This window comes from Beta vulgaris, chromosome 8, assembly GCF_026745355.1.
Source record: "Beta vulgaris subsp. vulgaris cultivar EL10 chromosome 8, EL10.2, whole genome shotgun sequence".
Lineage (NCBI taxonomy): Eukaryota > Viridiplantae > Streptophyta > Magnoliopsida > Caryophyllales > Amaranthaceae > Beta > Beta vulgaris.
The window spans coordinates 53,398,515-53,414,091 of NC_079209.1; the positions used below are offsets into that span (position 1 = coordinate 53,398,515).

Below are 15,577 nucleotides of genomic sequence, written 5' to 3' on the forward strand. Positions count from 1 at the left end.
GAGTTTTTCATTCCATGATAAAATCCCCAAAAGGGAGTACACACATCAAAGGAATAATTTATTTGTTCAAAGTCATGCTATGTATGTCCATGAGACCTTGATTTAGATTTTAATGTTGGAGATTTAGAGTATAATGTTAGTTTACTTCATGATGTATTGTTTGAGTTACTTGGTTATGGTGTTGTTACTCAAATGGTATATGTGATACTATGCTATGATGAAGAGCGATGTTTTCAAGTAACTAGCATATGCTCGCACTTGCCTCGCAATCGCTCGCACAAGCAGGGAGGCAGGGTCGAGGCTGGTCGCACCTCGCGACACAGTCTCGCACAAGCAGGGAGGAAGGGTCGAGGCTGGTCGCACCTCGCGACGCAGTTAAGCAAAGCAGAAATTTTTTGTCGAGGCTGGTCGCACCTCGCGACCTGGGTCGCACCTCGCGACACAGTTAATTTCTGTGCGGTTTGTCAAATGCATTGTTTCGGTTTTTCTAAAATGATGGAGCATTAGTATATATATGAGATCTCTCATATGATGAAGGGGTTGAGAAAAAATAACTTCTGTCTGATTTACATAAGAACTAAAGTTCATCATCTTTTCAATTATTTCTTTCTTTCACTCATTTGACGAATCTTATAACGAGCGTGATATTCGTTGTTCTTCTTTGTATCTCAGAAGTGAATTCCTTATAACTCGTGCTCAGTGTAGGGTAGGAATAGTGCTTTTGGGAAAGTGTCCCAACACGCCTAGAAGATTCAAAGTTCATCTAGTAATCATCTTTGTAACCCTATTACTATTTCTAACATTTAATTCAGATGCCTTAGTTTTCTAAGATCTAACACAACCCTGTAACATAATCGTCGAATGCAATTTCAACACTCCAAGGTAACACAAAGTCACAAACCCGATAAAATCTAAAATAGTTATAAGGTTTACACTAGTCTAAAATGTTTAAACAATCAACACCAACCAGTGATTTTACCTAAAACATTTATAAACAAGTCGATAATCAAACAATCAACATAAACTATCAATACATCGAACTAGTCAAAGGAACCAAACAAAATATTATTCTGTAATGCCCTGATAATTCTCTCTTTTCAGAAATACCTTTTGAATATAAAACATAGAGAATTACCCAAGCATTATCGTCCGTGTGATAACGTATCGACTTATTCAGAATTTTGCAGCGGAAAACAATTAACTAAACTTCATACTTTAATATAATAAATAAATAAGTAAATAAGTACTTAAAACAAAACACTCTATAAATGTCTACTTCAAACCAACTTATTAATTATAATATGTTCCTACCAATGCAGTAAATATAATAATACTACCTCTGTTTTTATTTAGTTGCAACAATTTCTACTTTTAGGTGTTTTTTATTAGTTACAACATTTTCCTTTTTAGGAAAGCTTTTGGGATAATTTGACTATATTACCCTTACTTCACCTACTCTTCTCATTTAATATAGTACTAGTAGCAAGGGTAAGTGGGTCAATTATACTCTCTTTTCTCATTTTGTTAAAGTTTGTGCAAAAAGGTGAATGTTGCAACTAAATAAAAACCGAGGTAGTATGTTACACAAGCTCTCCATTTCTAGATTCCCAATGATGGACATTTTCGAACCTATAAATGTCAATGCTCTAGAGAATCTGCTCACCAAAATGGGTCATCACATGATCAATAAGGCAAAGCCATGATCAACAATCACAAACAAAGAACGTAATTAGCAAAGCTGAGTACTACATAGTATTACATAAACATTCCTAACATAATACTAATAAATAACGTGTAGGGATAAATAATAATATAACAATATAACATTCTGCAGATAACTTATATTGAACTAAACTTTAAACATCTTTTATTACTTTAATGGGATAGTTATTGGACTTGAGTTGTCTTATCTAACTTGCCTTCACCTAGGAAGACGAAATACGGGAGCGAATCCGTATTCCAGAATGACCTGTGATATCGAGAAACCTTTTGAAAAATAGGAATGGTGATCAATTTATTACCCAGAAAAGCCATGGCACGCTCACCATGTACCCCAACTCCTAAATGTCCAACTCTAGACGTGCACCAGTCTAAAGTCTATGACTATCTACATTACACTTTACGTGATTTACAATTTATTACTTGTTATGACACACACACACAAGTAACAAAGAAATATCAATCAACATTCACAACTGAACTTCTCTTTTATCTTAGGATTCAATAAGTGATCACACAACTTACAATCCAAGATTACTTTCTTTAATCTCAATCTTTCTTACTTTGTTGAACCTAGCCAACAATCAATCTTACCTTTCAAAGGGATAACTTATCAACTTACCAAATAAGGCCCACATTCCTCATAAAGTAGTGAAAATAATAATATAAGGGAACACATGAATAAACATGATTCAATCTCAATAATATATTAATTTCTCCATGTGAATTAATAAATAAAGTTCTCATCCACATGCTTGCATCAATAATTCCATACAAGCATGACAATCTTTAACTCATAATTAACATGTTTGCACAAAGGACTTTAATATTTAAATCTCATCTTGAACTTAAAATATTAAATCTGATTTTTTTTTACTTAATAATATGAAACATATAATCTGAAATAATTAAAGATACAATCTTTAAACAATAATTTAACAAAATAATACTTAGAAATATTAAATCAACATATATGAAATCAATATATAAGAAAAAGAGGAAAAGAACCAAAAGAAAAAGGGAGAAAAAGAGTGAAATATCGAAATCATCAACATATATGAAATCAATATATAAGAGAAAGAGGAAAAGAACCAAAAGAAAAAGGGATAAAAAAGTGAAATACCGAAATCGCGAGTGAAATATGACAGCAAAATTGTGAAACTTGCGGAGGCCATAACTGATAGAATAATAATCGGAGTGATTCTTGAGCCTAAGTTCAATAACTTTTCGAGATCTACAATTTCTCAGAAGGAATTTTTGGCTAAAAATAAATGAAACTATGGGAAATCTGGACAATCAGATTCGGATGAGAGAAAAACGAGTGAGAAACCGAGCAAAAGTCGAGTGAAACAAAGAGGGAAAAATCGAGTGAAGGGAGGGAAAGAGGAAAGAAGAATTAGTGGAAAACAAAAGCCAAATCTGAAAATATGAATCATGGGAGGTTTAATGAAGTTTTCATAGGTTCCTTTTTCCTAATCCTTGTAGAATTAGGTGTACATAGGAATAGAAGTCTTATTAAGAAAAGAATTACTCCTTTGAACTTTCAAATGGGCTCAAAAAGCTACAAATTAGATTCTTCAACCCATAAGCTTAATTTAATAATTAAATATACTTTAAATACTACTCTTTAAATAATTAAAATTCCACTTAATGAAACATTTAATTAATTTAAGAAATAAAAACCATAAAACTCTTTTAACTCTTCAAAATAGTCAAATATTAAAATAATTCGACTCATAAAATATTAAAATTATTTATAAATATAATTTAAATCTATTTATACAATTCATAAAATTACGGAGATTACATATTCAAACCAGCCAAGTAAAACACCCATCATCCACTCAAATAACCCATCAAAATGGGAGACAATAGAGAGTGGGAGAGTGGGCAATGTGGGTAATTAATTAATACTAGTACTAGTAGATAAACTGTGGTGCATGACAAAATGGCCGCCACCATTGTATCCATTGCTTCATCGGTTGCATCGTCCTACTACTCTACCTTAGTTGCATCGTCTTACTCTACCTTACTTATATCTAAGTTACGCCCTTTTCAAATCCTTAGACTTTCTACTCCATCTAAAAAACCTCTATATTTCTACGCAAAACCACGTATGGCGCATTCTCTTACTCGTGCTACTCTAGGACTCACTCAACCTGCTAATGTTGAGCCTTTTAAGGTTTGTGTTTCTCGATTGATTCAGTCTTCTTTTTTGTGTGTAATATATTTCACTTATCACTGGATTTAGTGGAATCTAATTTGCTAAAGTTTGATGTTTTATATATCTGTTTGTTTTTGTTCTTTGATTATGCTTTCATTGTGCAATTGTTGATTGGATGTGAAATTGCTAGTTAGGGTTTTTTTTTTTTTGAATTGAATTGCTAAATTTTGACTCATCACTGATTTAATGGAATCTAATTTGCAAAAGTTGATTTTTTTTTTTACTATCTGTTTGTTTTTCTTCTTTAATTCTGTTTTCATTATGCATATGTTGATTGGCACTGAAATTGTTAGGTAGGGTTTTTTGATTTTGAATTGAATTGCCAAATTTTGACTCATCACTGATTTAGTGGAATCTAATTTGCAAAAGTTGATGTTTTTACTATATGTTTGTTTTTCTTCTTTAATTCTGTTTTCATTATGCATATGTTGATTGGTGCTGAAAATGTTAGGTAGGGTTTTTTTATTTTGAATTGAATTGCCAAATTTTGACTCATAATTGATATAGTGGAATCTAATTTGCAAAAGTTGATGTTTTTACTATCTGTTTGTTTTTCTTCTTTAATTCTGTTTTCATTATGCATATGTTGATTGGCGCTGAAATTGTTAAGTAGGGTTTTTTATTGAATTGAATTGCCAAAATTTGACTCATCACTGATTTAGTGGAATCTAATTTGCAAAAGTTGATGTTTTTACTATCTGTTTGTTTTTCTTCTTTAATTCTGTTTTCATTATGCATATGTTGATTGGTGCTGAAATTGTTAGTTAGGGTTTTTGATTTTGAAATTGAATTGTCAATATTTGAGTGAAGGTATCTTTTGCTGTGAAAGATATTGATGTGGTGGAATGGAAAGGAGACCTGCTTGCAGTGGGGGTTACAGAGAAAGACATGAGCAAGGATGACAATATGAAGTTTGAGAATTCTATATTGAAAAAGTTGGATAACCAACTCGGTGGTTTATTAGCGGAAGCGTCGGTTGAGGAGGATTTTACTGGCAAGGCTGGACAATCAACCATTCTTAGGCTTCCTGGTTTAGGATCAAAGAGGATAGGATTGATTGGGCTTGGTTCTAAGCAGCCTTCTCTTTTAGCATACCGTGGTCTAGGTGAAGCTGTTGCCACGGCTGCAAAGACTGCTCAAGCTAGTGATATTGCAGTGTTCCTTGCTTCTTCTGAAGGGCTTTCAGCAGAGCTGAAGCTAAGCACTGTTTCAGCCATTGCATCTGGTGAATGCCTGAACTTCATTCTTGTTTGATGTGATTCGTGTCTGGTAGTGTTTAGTCACTGATAATGTTTTTGTGGTGAACACTTGTGTTTTTGTATAGGTACCATCCTTGCAATGCATGAAGATAACAGGTTTAAATCTGAGTCAAAGAAACCACACCTCAAATCTTTGGATATTATTGGTCTTGGAACTGGGGCTGATTTAGAGAAAAAGCTCAAATCTGTTGAAGATACTTGTTCTGGAATTATTTTTGGAAGAGAGCTGGTTAATGCACCTGCTAATGTTCTTACCCCTGGTTAGTACTCTGATTATTTTTTTGCTTACGAATTCCCAGGGGTATAGAATTCATGTTTTATATGTATTTTATATCAAGATTGTTTGTAAAAGGGGTTTAGGGAAGAAGAAACTACAAAGCTCTCCTCTTCCATGACTACACTCGTGTTAACATTTATTCTTCAGGAGTACTTGCTGAAGAGGCTTCCAAGATCGCTTCAGCGTACAGTGATGTCCTATCAGCAAAGATTCTCAGTTTAGAGCAATGTGAGGAACTGAAGATGGGATCCTACCTTGCAGTTGCTGCGGCTTCTGCAAATCCACCCCATTTTATCCATTTATGCTACAAACCTCTTAGTGGACCAGTTACTGCCAAATTAGCGCTTGTTGGGAAAGGATTGACATTTGACAGGTGAGTTTGTCTTAGTGGGATACTTATCTAATTATATATCATTTGACCCTTTGGAAGCATACCTGTGTGTGATTGTGGAACCAATTTTAGTTGTTTATGGGAATGCCACGGGAGGAGTAATGTGGTGCTACTTACTGAAACAGTTGATCTGTATCATGTATGTGATCGCATATTCTACTTTAGATTTCATTGTCCCTCTGATCATGCCTGCAGAGAACGGAGGTGGTGGTTGTGTGGTACTATCTCGTATTTCCTCTGTTATTCTTTTCTTGCAATATTGGAGTGTGCCACATGAATTTAGGATAGGAGAGGGATAGAGAGAGGTGAAAAAGGGGACCCCATGAGCTAGGAGAGAGAATATATTGCCAAAAATGTTGATGTTGCAAGTGATATGCAATTTTTTAAAAATGAGAAGGGTTGCAAGTTAGAAAAAAGCGGAGGACATATATAATTGTCTTCATTGCCCAGGCTTTTGGTCCTGTATGTGTTACATTTCTCTGACTATGTATGATTGCTTTTGACTTTCTTCTTTGGGGTGATTAATCTTGCTCTTCTTATATTACCTTGTTGTGTTTTTGGTAAGGTTCTTTTGCCATACAAGCGATAAGAATGTTCTCAAGAAGTATTTAGTCTTTCAGAGTGTGTTTGTGACTTTGTATGCTAAATCTGGCATATTACTAAGTGTTTATCTTTGATTTTTTAGCGGGGGCTACAATATTAAAACTGGACCAGGTTGTTCGATTGAGCTAATGAAGTTTGATATGGGTGGTTCAGCAGCAGTTTTAGGTGCAGCAAAAGCCATTGGTCAAATCAAACCTGCTGGAGTTGAGGCAAGTCACAAAATATAATTGTTCTTGTTTTCTTTAATTAAAAAGGAAAGAAAGAAGGAAATATGCTATACATATATGTGAAAGAGGCATTACATATGTCTGTCTTATCTTTAACTAGAAGACTAGAACTAACTTGACTTTAAGACAGTTGCACACTTATACTCCCATCGGCATTTTTCTTATGGCAAGGATAATAAGACGGATAAGAGGGATGCAATACTTATCTGAATCATTGTTCTTGGGAATGTGCAGGTTCATTTCATTGTTGCCGCCTGTGAAAACATGATTAGTGGGACTGGTATGCGGCCTGGGGATGTAGTCACTGCTTCCAATGGAAAGACTATAGAGGTAGTGTTCTATTTATTGTGACAAGATCTTTTGTATATCATATGATTTATTTGATTCGTGACGAAGAATACTTTTGGTATATCTGATCTTTAGTGAAGGTCATATGCTTGAAAAGCTCGAAGCCCAATAGTGCTGGGGCTTTGGGCTGGTTTGTTTTTAAGCCAAATATTTCACATCATGATCATCTTGTCTGGACCTTACAACTTGTGGTCACTAGGAATGTCAAATGAGACATTCTTTCCCTGACACAGAAGCAAGGCTTTTTTTTAAATAAAATTTTCACATAGATATGCCGTTGATGGCTCCATCCATATTTACTAGTCCACCTAATTGTTATTTTTTGTTCCATATCGTGTCACTTAAAATGCAAATGTGCTGTTCATTATCATTTTATTCATCTGTTTAATATTGCTCATCATCCTTTTTTCAACGATGATGATCTTCTAGGGTGATAGACAAAACTAGGTATATCTTTTTAATCTTAGACGACGCAGACATTCTGGTTGAAGGCTCTAAAAACTTGATTAATAGCATGTTGATAGGATGTAGAAGAGTAGGTTATCTTTGACACTTTGCGATTCATTAGATTTTTTTAATGTTCTTTCCATCTTAATGTGTATAGTGTAGATAGGTTGCATTTCCTTAATGTCAAGTGAAAAATGTTGGATAAAAAGGGCTGTCATGGCAACCAGCTTGAACGGTCCAAAACATGTGCTCTGATGATACAAGCTTAAAAGAGTTGATGTGATTATCTGATGCACTTTTTGGGAAAATCAAAAAGATTGCTTGGCTGTACAGTTATGGTGTTTGTTCTTGTATCTAATCTTCTGCTTGCCTATCATAATTTAATTCAGGTCAACAATACGGATGCGGAAGGCAGGCTTACTCTTGCGGATGCTTTGGTGTATGCTTGCAATCAGGGTGTTGATAAGGTATTAGGTGTATCTATCATTACGAAACTATGAAACAATGGGTTAAATAAATTCACCCGTGCACACACTTATACATATGAGAATGGAGAGGCTAGCTCCTATATTTCTCACTCCCATTACCAGTGTTCAATCCTCATTAACCCCACCCTCAGATTCCAGACTAATTTCTCGTATGGAGTACATATGTTAGTTTACATGTGTGTTTGTGCAATTTGTATTGACATTTCTTTATTTATCTTAGTTGCTTGATAGGGCTTGTTTCAAGAAACTTCAAACAAAAGGGAAAATTAAGTGGTCAGAATGGTTGTAGTAGCATAAGTTATTGCAATTTTTATTTAATTATTATTAATAGACTTGAGTGAGGGGGGTTAGGGAGAAAAACCGACTCAATGAAATAAAATCAATTAGACGCACACAATAAAACACATGCACTCATGCGTGTATGATTTTTTATATATCTATGATAAGTAATAAAGAATTAGATAGAAAGACACCAAGGGGTGTCACCCTGTGATGCTCAGACTCGGCAAATCACCCCACCATACCGGTGTTGACCCGACCCGACCCAGGTGTGGACACGGAAGATCGGATACTGGAGAGAAAGTGGACTCCGCAGTTTCTACTTTCTAACCCTTGATCTAAAATTAGAGTTGAGATACATTATAATACTCCAATTAAGACTATAGGGCTTTTCCTTTTGCTTGCCACGCGACCACCTTCTCCTGCAACAGCTGCTTGATGTTTCGATATAGGGTTGCTGAGTTTCCTACTTTCCTTCTATTTTCTTTCTCCAATAAATAAACCGTGGTTAAAAGAAAAAAAGAAAAAGAAAAAGAAAAGAGACCTACTATCACGTCAAGGAATGGGAGAGATCACTTGCATTTATTGTTTCCCTTCTTTTTCCCTTAATTTTACTGAACCTGTACAGCTGTAATCATTATCCATTTATTTTTCATTTATCTCCTAGGATCTAGAGTCCGTGCTAACAAAGAAACCATTTATTACTCTCAATCTTTTGACGTTTTAATAAAAAAAATTAAACTTCTTCTATCAACAAATGACCAATAATTCTAATCTAAAGATGAAGTATTTTTTTTCTCTGAATATTTTTTTTCCAACCGTGTCCCTATGTCCAAATATAAAATTTGTATCCTTCAAAAATGAGTCCTCAAGTCCTTGATTTTGAGATATGGAGGATCCGACACTCGGATTACTATCCGTGTCCGAGCATCATAGGTATCACCTATGTACAAAAGGAGGGCTAATGACAAAAAAAGGCTCAAGCCCTCAATATCATAGAGCATTTTATCTACAAAATCAATAGGTTACAAATGATGTATGAATTAATTTTGTATCATACCAAAATGCTTATTACTAGGTTATAAATGATGTAATTCTGTGACTTTTATCTCCATTTTCAGAGCGTTTAAAATAGAAAAGTACTACTTTTTTGTCGCCATCAAATTTGTCTAAGATGCTTATTACTAGGTGAATTCTTCTTTGACAGATCATTGATCTTGCAACATTAACTGGAGCTTGTGTTGTTGCTTTGGGACCTTCCATAGCAGGTAAACTGCATATTCGTGATCCGTCTCTGCCAGCAGTTAACTGTGTCAATTGCTGTTAATGTTGATGTCTAATTGTTTTTCATTGTCTTGCTACTTCACTTCCCAAAAGTTGCAGTATGTCAGTTTAAGATAATTGCCTTTACAATCATTGCCACAAATGCTATACGTTAATAATATATTGTTTAGCCTGAATGTGAGGATATAGTTCACTTTTTATCCTCTTTTCCTTTTTTTGGTTTGATCAGGTGTCTTTACACCCGATGATGCACTTGCCAAAGAGTTGTTTGCTGCTTCAGAAGCCACTGGAGAAAAATTTTGGAGGATGCCATTAGAAGATAACTATTGGGAGTCCATGAAATCAGGAGTGGCTGATATGGTCAACACAGGGGGTCGCCAAGGTGGTGCGATTACTGCAGCTCTGTTTTTGAAACAGGTAAAATCAATGCTTCATCTTGTGGTTAAGAATGTCACCCATGGTAATATTCTGTCATATTTAGATGTGCTTCACTCCATGCCATTAATTTTGTATTCCTTTTGTTTTACTCATTTTATGAGTTTGTTCTATTATGCCTTCCATTCATCTTTGTTGCAATTTTTGCTTCTAGTATGAAATTTATGAATATTAGCACAACTACTACACACCCTCCCTGAGCAATAGATGAAAAATTAAAATCTTTTTCGGTTTCCCCAAAATACATAGGCATTTTTTGGATACGGGTCCACCATCTCCAATCACCTATATGTGTCTCTTTCTAATATAAAATTACCTACCATCTCTTATTGCATCTGCTTTTTTCTGTTCTCAATATAAGTTACGCACCATCTCCATTCACATATTTATCCCCCCCCCCCCAAAGAATGTAAAACTCCCTGCTATCTCCAATCACATCAACTTTGGTCTCTTTCCTCAATATTACCTGCCACTTATGTTTTTCCACACCACTACCAACAAAATAAGGGATCAGCCATTATATTTCTCGTAAGATATATGTCCATCTCTTCTATGTTATGTATTGCGGGATGCAGGAAGTTTTTAGAAGAGGGTACAGTGGTTCTAGGTTTTTTTATTTTTCTAGGGTGAAGGTTGGCCTTATTGAGGAGTACTTTGTCAAAGTCGCTGTGGTAGTTTCATTTAACATTTCTCTCTTTATAATCCAATAATTGTTGGTTTGCTGATAGTCAATTAGAGAAATCCTTTGGAAAAGTTCCACTTTGGTTCCCTGTGAAACCACTTTGGTGCCTTCTGTATTTACTGATTCCTTCATGTTGGTATCCCAACCTTCCAGTTTTTCTACACTTGAGTGCCATATGGATTAGTAATTCCATTTTGTTGCTGTGAAGTATATATTCATTTCACTTTGGTAACTTATGGTTTAGTAATTTCATTTTGTTGCCCTGAGCCCCAGAGAATTATAGAAATTTCCCAATTATTGAAATTTTTTTCACTTTGGTAACATTTTAACTCTTTAGCTTCTTTCTCCCAGAAGAGGAAAAAAGCACCACCTGTTTTAAAAATGTTCGCTTTGAGCGGTTGGACAAAACCACTCACAGCCATATATTATTAAAAAAAGTTTGAAAAAGTGGGTTTGGTAGTTTAATAAGAAAAAAGTGGAAAAGGTAAGTGTGTATTTTCATAATGAAAGTGATGCCTTTGTCAACTCATAGATTTTTATTAATAAAATATTGTGGGAAGCATTAAAATAATATTAAGCCAAAGAGTGACACTGACAATTTTTTCCCCCAAAAAATACAATTAAGAACCCATGTTTGTGTATTGAAATCCTGGTTATTGTTAAATCAACCCTTGTTTGTGTGTTTGAAACCCATGTTTTTGTTAATTCAACCCTTGTTTGTGAAAAAGTAAACATGTGATCTCTGCCATAAAGCAAAAGGTTGCATTGGTTTGTGTGTCTTTTTTATCTTTTCCCCCCAAAACGTACAATTGATTATCAATAAGAACTCTTGTTTGTGTATTTGAAACCTGGTTATCGTTAAATCAACCTCTATTTGTGTGTTTGAAACCCATGTTTTGGTTAATTCAATCCCTGTTTGTGTATCTTTTGTCCCCTTCCATTGCCTAGTCGATTCCTTAATACCATATTGACTTCATTTAATTGTTAAATTACCACTTTACCCCTTTTTTAATTGTTAAATTACCAATTCACCCCTGTGAACGGTTTTGCCCAACCGCTTATGATGAGCGTTTTATCACTACTCGGGGGAAGTGGGTAGGAGAAAGTGATAGCCAAAACTAGGCTGTGCTTTACCTGAAATAGGTGGTATGGACGCGGCTCTACCGCTCTACTCATACTTTTTCAAAAGAAAAAAAGAACGAGCGGGTATGAAATTTTGAAAAAAAGAACTTGCAAGTTCTCAGTATTGTGAATCAGAGTTTGTCAACTTGGAAGGAACGACATATTACCTTGTTTAAATGGGGAAACTAACTAAGTTAATTGTAGGTTATTAGAGTAGAACTCACTATAGATCTGAGGGCACCAAAGTGAGAATGAATATAAATTGTATGACACTAAAATGAAATACTAAACAAGAGGATATTAAAACGAAAATGTTTAAACTCGTGGGCACCAAAATAGAATTAGTAAAACCATACGGTTCTAAATTGAAATTTTTTCTATTATTTACTACAACTTGCAATTTCTGACTCTGTAAGTTCAATTTGCAGTTTGTGGATGAAAAGGTTCAGTGGATGCATATAGATATGGCCGGTCCAGTTTGGAACGAAAAGAAACGTTCAGCAACAGGATTTGGTGTATCAACATTGGTGGAGTGGGTTCTTAAAAATTCATCATAGTTTTTGGTTTTTTATCATGATTGATATTACAGTGTGACTAGGATGATGATTCGGAAAATAATACAGTTTCAGTCAGAAAAATTACTTTCAGCTGAGTAGTTTTTCAAATTTTTACACAGTTATACACAGAGATATGAAGTTGGCTCTAATGCGGTATTTTTGACTTGTTTTCATTTTGATTGTTTTTTGCTCTGATTTTCCGATGGGATAGCAACTTTTTTTGAGAAGTTGACGGCAAATGATTTAAACTTTTGCTTGTTATGATGTTTCGCTTTGAGTTGATTCTATGATTATCATTGAATTTCTGATTAATTGCATATTTGTTTCACAATGTAAAATATAGTTGCTCTGTTATTATTATTATTTTTTTTTTTACTCTCTTTCGGGAACTCGTGGTAACTAGTAAGATGAATTTTCTCTCGGTTGCCTTCAGACTAGACTACTTATCCAGAGGTTCAATAAGCCCCAGAATGGGAGTATTAAGGGGTATTGAGGAGAGTCTTATGGTAAAACTTAATAAGACTCAATTATATTTAAGTAAAATTTTGGACAGAGTTTTGAGTTGGGTTTTGATATTTAAGACTCTTTTCAAGACTTTTGACATGTAAAGAATATATTTTTTGACCAATAAAAAATGTTGTGTCTTTTTTTCCTGTGTGGAGTGGGTATGAAGAGAGTATAAGTATAAAATTGGAATGTGTATGAAGTGAGTATGTAGAATTAAAAATTAGTGGAAAGCTGATGTGGCACGATTTGAACTTTGGAGTTTAGTCTGAGAGATAAATTTATCTTGAGTTCTTGATTTTAAAATATATGTTTCATATACAACTTTAGAATTTTTACAAAATTTTATAGGATATGGGCTCAGTAACTTCTATAGGCATGTAACATGATTACATGAGAATCTTCTATACTTTTTCGTAGAGGTTTCATTTTCCCATAAAGTTCCTCCTTCTTCAAGAGGGTTGCCCACCGAGTTTCAAGTCCAACATAGCCGATTGAGACCATGACACGACCCATTATTATATATACTTTCTCAGTTATTTAATAAACTATTCATTTATATTTTGACACTATTCATTAGTAAAAAAAATATTTCAATTTTTTTTCAAAATATAAGAAAAACCACAATCATATGGGGTTTTGTTTGATTTGTCTCATTGTTTACATTATGAAAAAGGAACTTTTATAATTTATATTAATATGTTATTAGAAATATTAATAATGACACAAAACGCACATTGACAAGGGTGAAAAGAGAAATGAGAAGTCTATTGAGAGATGGATGGAGTAAATAGTAATTTGTGAGTTGAATTAGAAGAAATTATTAAGTTTCATGTGAGACATTAACCCCTATGGCTAATGGTTGTGGCCTCCAAGGATCATTGTATTAGATGTGAACTCTTTGTAGAAAACTATGTGTTAGGAGTTTTATATTATAGTACCATCACAAAAGAAAAGAGAATTCTAGAGAGAAGGTCTCTTCCTTCTCTCTAGAATTCTCCAGATCCCTACTCACACCGCCTCAAATCAGCCCTCTCACCGCCTTTGTTTTCGCCTCTCTATCGCCCCTAATTCTTCCCCTCCATCATCTCCTTCTTAATTGATGGGTTTAGGCAGGCCATCTGCGCCTTGAAAATCTGCTTGGTTGGTCGATTTCTTTGCCAAATCTGCTCAACCCTCCGCCATCGGTGGGTATTAGCTCTGATTTAGCCCGGACAACGGCTCTTCAACTCCCTGATTATAAGGCTGGTGAGAGAAGATGTGAAAAAAGGAGGTGAAGATTCATCCGCCGCAAAAGAAGTGAACTTATGCCCAGTTCGATGTCGCCGACATCGACTCCGACCGCCGCCGCTGGTGGCTCAGCAACCGAAACGAGGAGACCGTTCGATCGTGTTCCAGATCTGGCTGTTTGAAGCTGAAGCAAGTGAGCGGCCTCCTCCACCGCTGTGGGGATGCTGCTTAGTTGTTAAATTTGACTGTAAAGCTTCCCTGAGAAGCTAGAACTAGTTTTTCTTTTTTCTTGTAATTTAGTTATCTAGTAGTCTCTCCCTGAGATAGAGATTCTACTAGTTTTAGGTTCCTGGTGGATATTTTCCTGAGATAGGGATCCACTAGTACCTCATGTACTTCAAAAAAAAAAAAAAATTTGGTTGTGGCCTCCAAAAATAAGACACGTGTAGAAATTAGAATTGAAAAGATTCCAAGAGAAATAAATGATTCACATATAAGACCAATTTTGTAAAATATTACTATGGTTCGAGTTAAAATAAGACACTTGCAAGTTGCACGTAAGTATGTTGAATACATAACATATAGTAAATGCCTTTATTATGGGCGCTATATTCTCTCTCCGCTTATAAAATGTCAAGGTGATCCAATAGGCATTGTGATGCGAAGAGCGTTACTTGCAGAAATAGGAGATGTATTAGACGTGTGAAATCTAAGAAAATCCCACCGGAATACTCAATCATATAAAATTATCAAGAAAAAATAAAAATACTCAACCATATTAGGTATTCAAGAATTTGTTTCACTATACCACATTTAGACCATTGCAATTAGGGGGAAAATGAGGATCTTACTTTACAAGGGAAAAAAAATCGAACCGTTGTCCCCAACGCCATGTATATGAAGAGTCAAAGTGACCAAGAAAAAAAAAATATGTACGAGATTTTTTTTATTGGTAAGGAGACCTACTAGATAGATACTTGTATAGGTTAATCCAGACCAATCACACAAGTAAGGGGAGGGTAAGAGAATCCCATCCCCAAGGTGCATCTAGTACGGTTAGTTCCCAACCTCAAATAGAAATTTATACTTCCTCTGTTCTTTTTCTCTTTTATGTGAGAGATTTTTGAGAGAAATGTTTCACTTATTTCAAATAAGAGGAAGTATAAGTTTTGAATCTATGTACTCATTGTAATATACAAGCCAAATAATAATATATTTTAACAATAGAAAAACTTGAATGGACCGATTCACAATAACTTATTGTATACCAGAAACCATATGATATATCCAGTTTCATTTGATATACTTAGTTTTTGTTTGATATAATCATTTTTTTGTATAATAATCACTTTTTACATAGTCAGTTTTGTATGATATAGTCAACTTTCATATATAGTCAATTTTCATATGATAATATAGTCGATTTACTCCGAATATAGCTAATTTTTAAGTGGTAAAGTCAGTTTGTGTGCACATAAATTATCGTGAACCGGTAAACCTA

At 34.6% G+C, this 15,577-nt stretch overlaps 1 protein-coding gene across 1 annotated transcript; it reads left to right on the forward strand.

Moving 5' to 3' along the window:
* Window positions 1–3,608: 3,608 nt before the first annotated feature.
* On the forward strand, window positions 3,609–12,515 carry LOC104901800 (leucine aminopeptidase 1). The gene is made up of 10 exons (XM_010689413.4): window positions 3,609–3,901; window positions 4,754–5,168; window positions 5,268–5,462; window positions 5,627–5,852; window positions 6,556–6,682; window positions 6,935–7,030; window positions 7,885–7,962; window positions 9,470–9,530; window positions 9,776–9,963; window positions 12,214–12,515. The coding sequence occupies exons 1-10, from the start codon at window positions 3,668–3,670 to the stop codon at window positions 12,340–12,342; spliced, it is 1,749 nt and encodes a 582-aa protein (XP_010687715.2). The 5' UTR covers window positions 3,609–3,667; the 3' UTR covers window positions 12,343–12,515.
* Window positions 12,516–15,577: the final 3,062 nt, after the last annotated feature.

Bases quoted from the DNA above. Each gene is read 5' to 3' on its own strand.
- LOC104901800 (XM_010689413.4), top strand. From the start codon at position 3,668: ATGGCCGCCACCATTGTATCCATTGCTTCATCGGTTGCATCGTCCTAC. The intron at 3,902-4,753 runs GTTTGTGTTTCT...ATTTGAGTGAAG, and splicing joins CTAATGTTGAGCCTTTTAAG to GTATCTTTTGCTGTGAAAGA. The intron at 9,964-12,213 runs GTAAAATCAATG...TTCAATTTGCAG, and splicing joins CAGCTCTGTTTTTGAAACAG to TTTGTGGATGAAAAGGTTCA.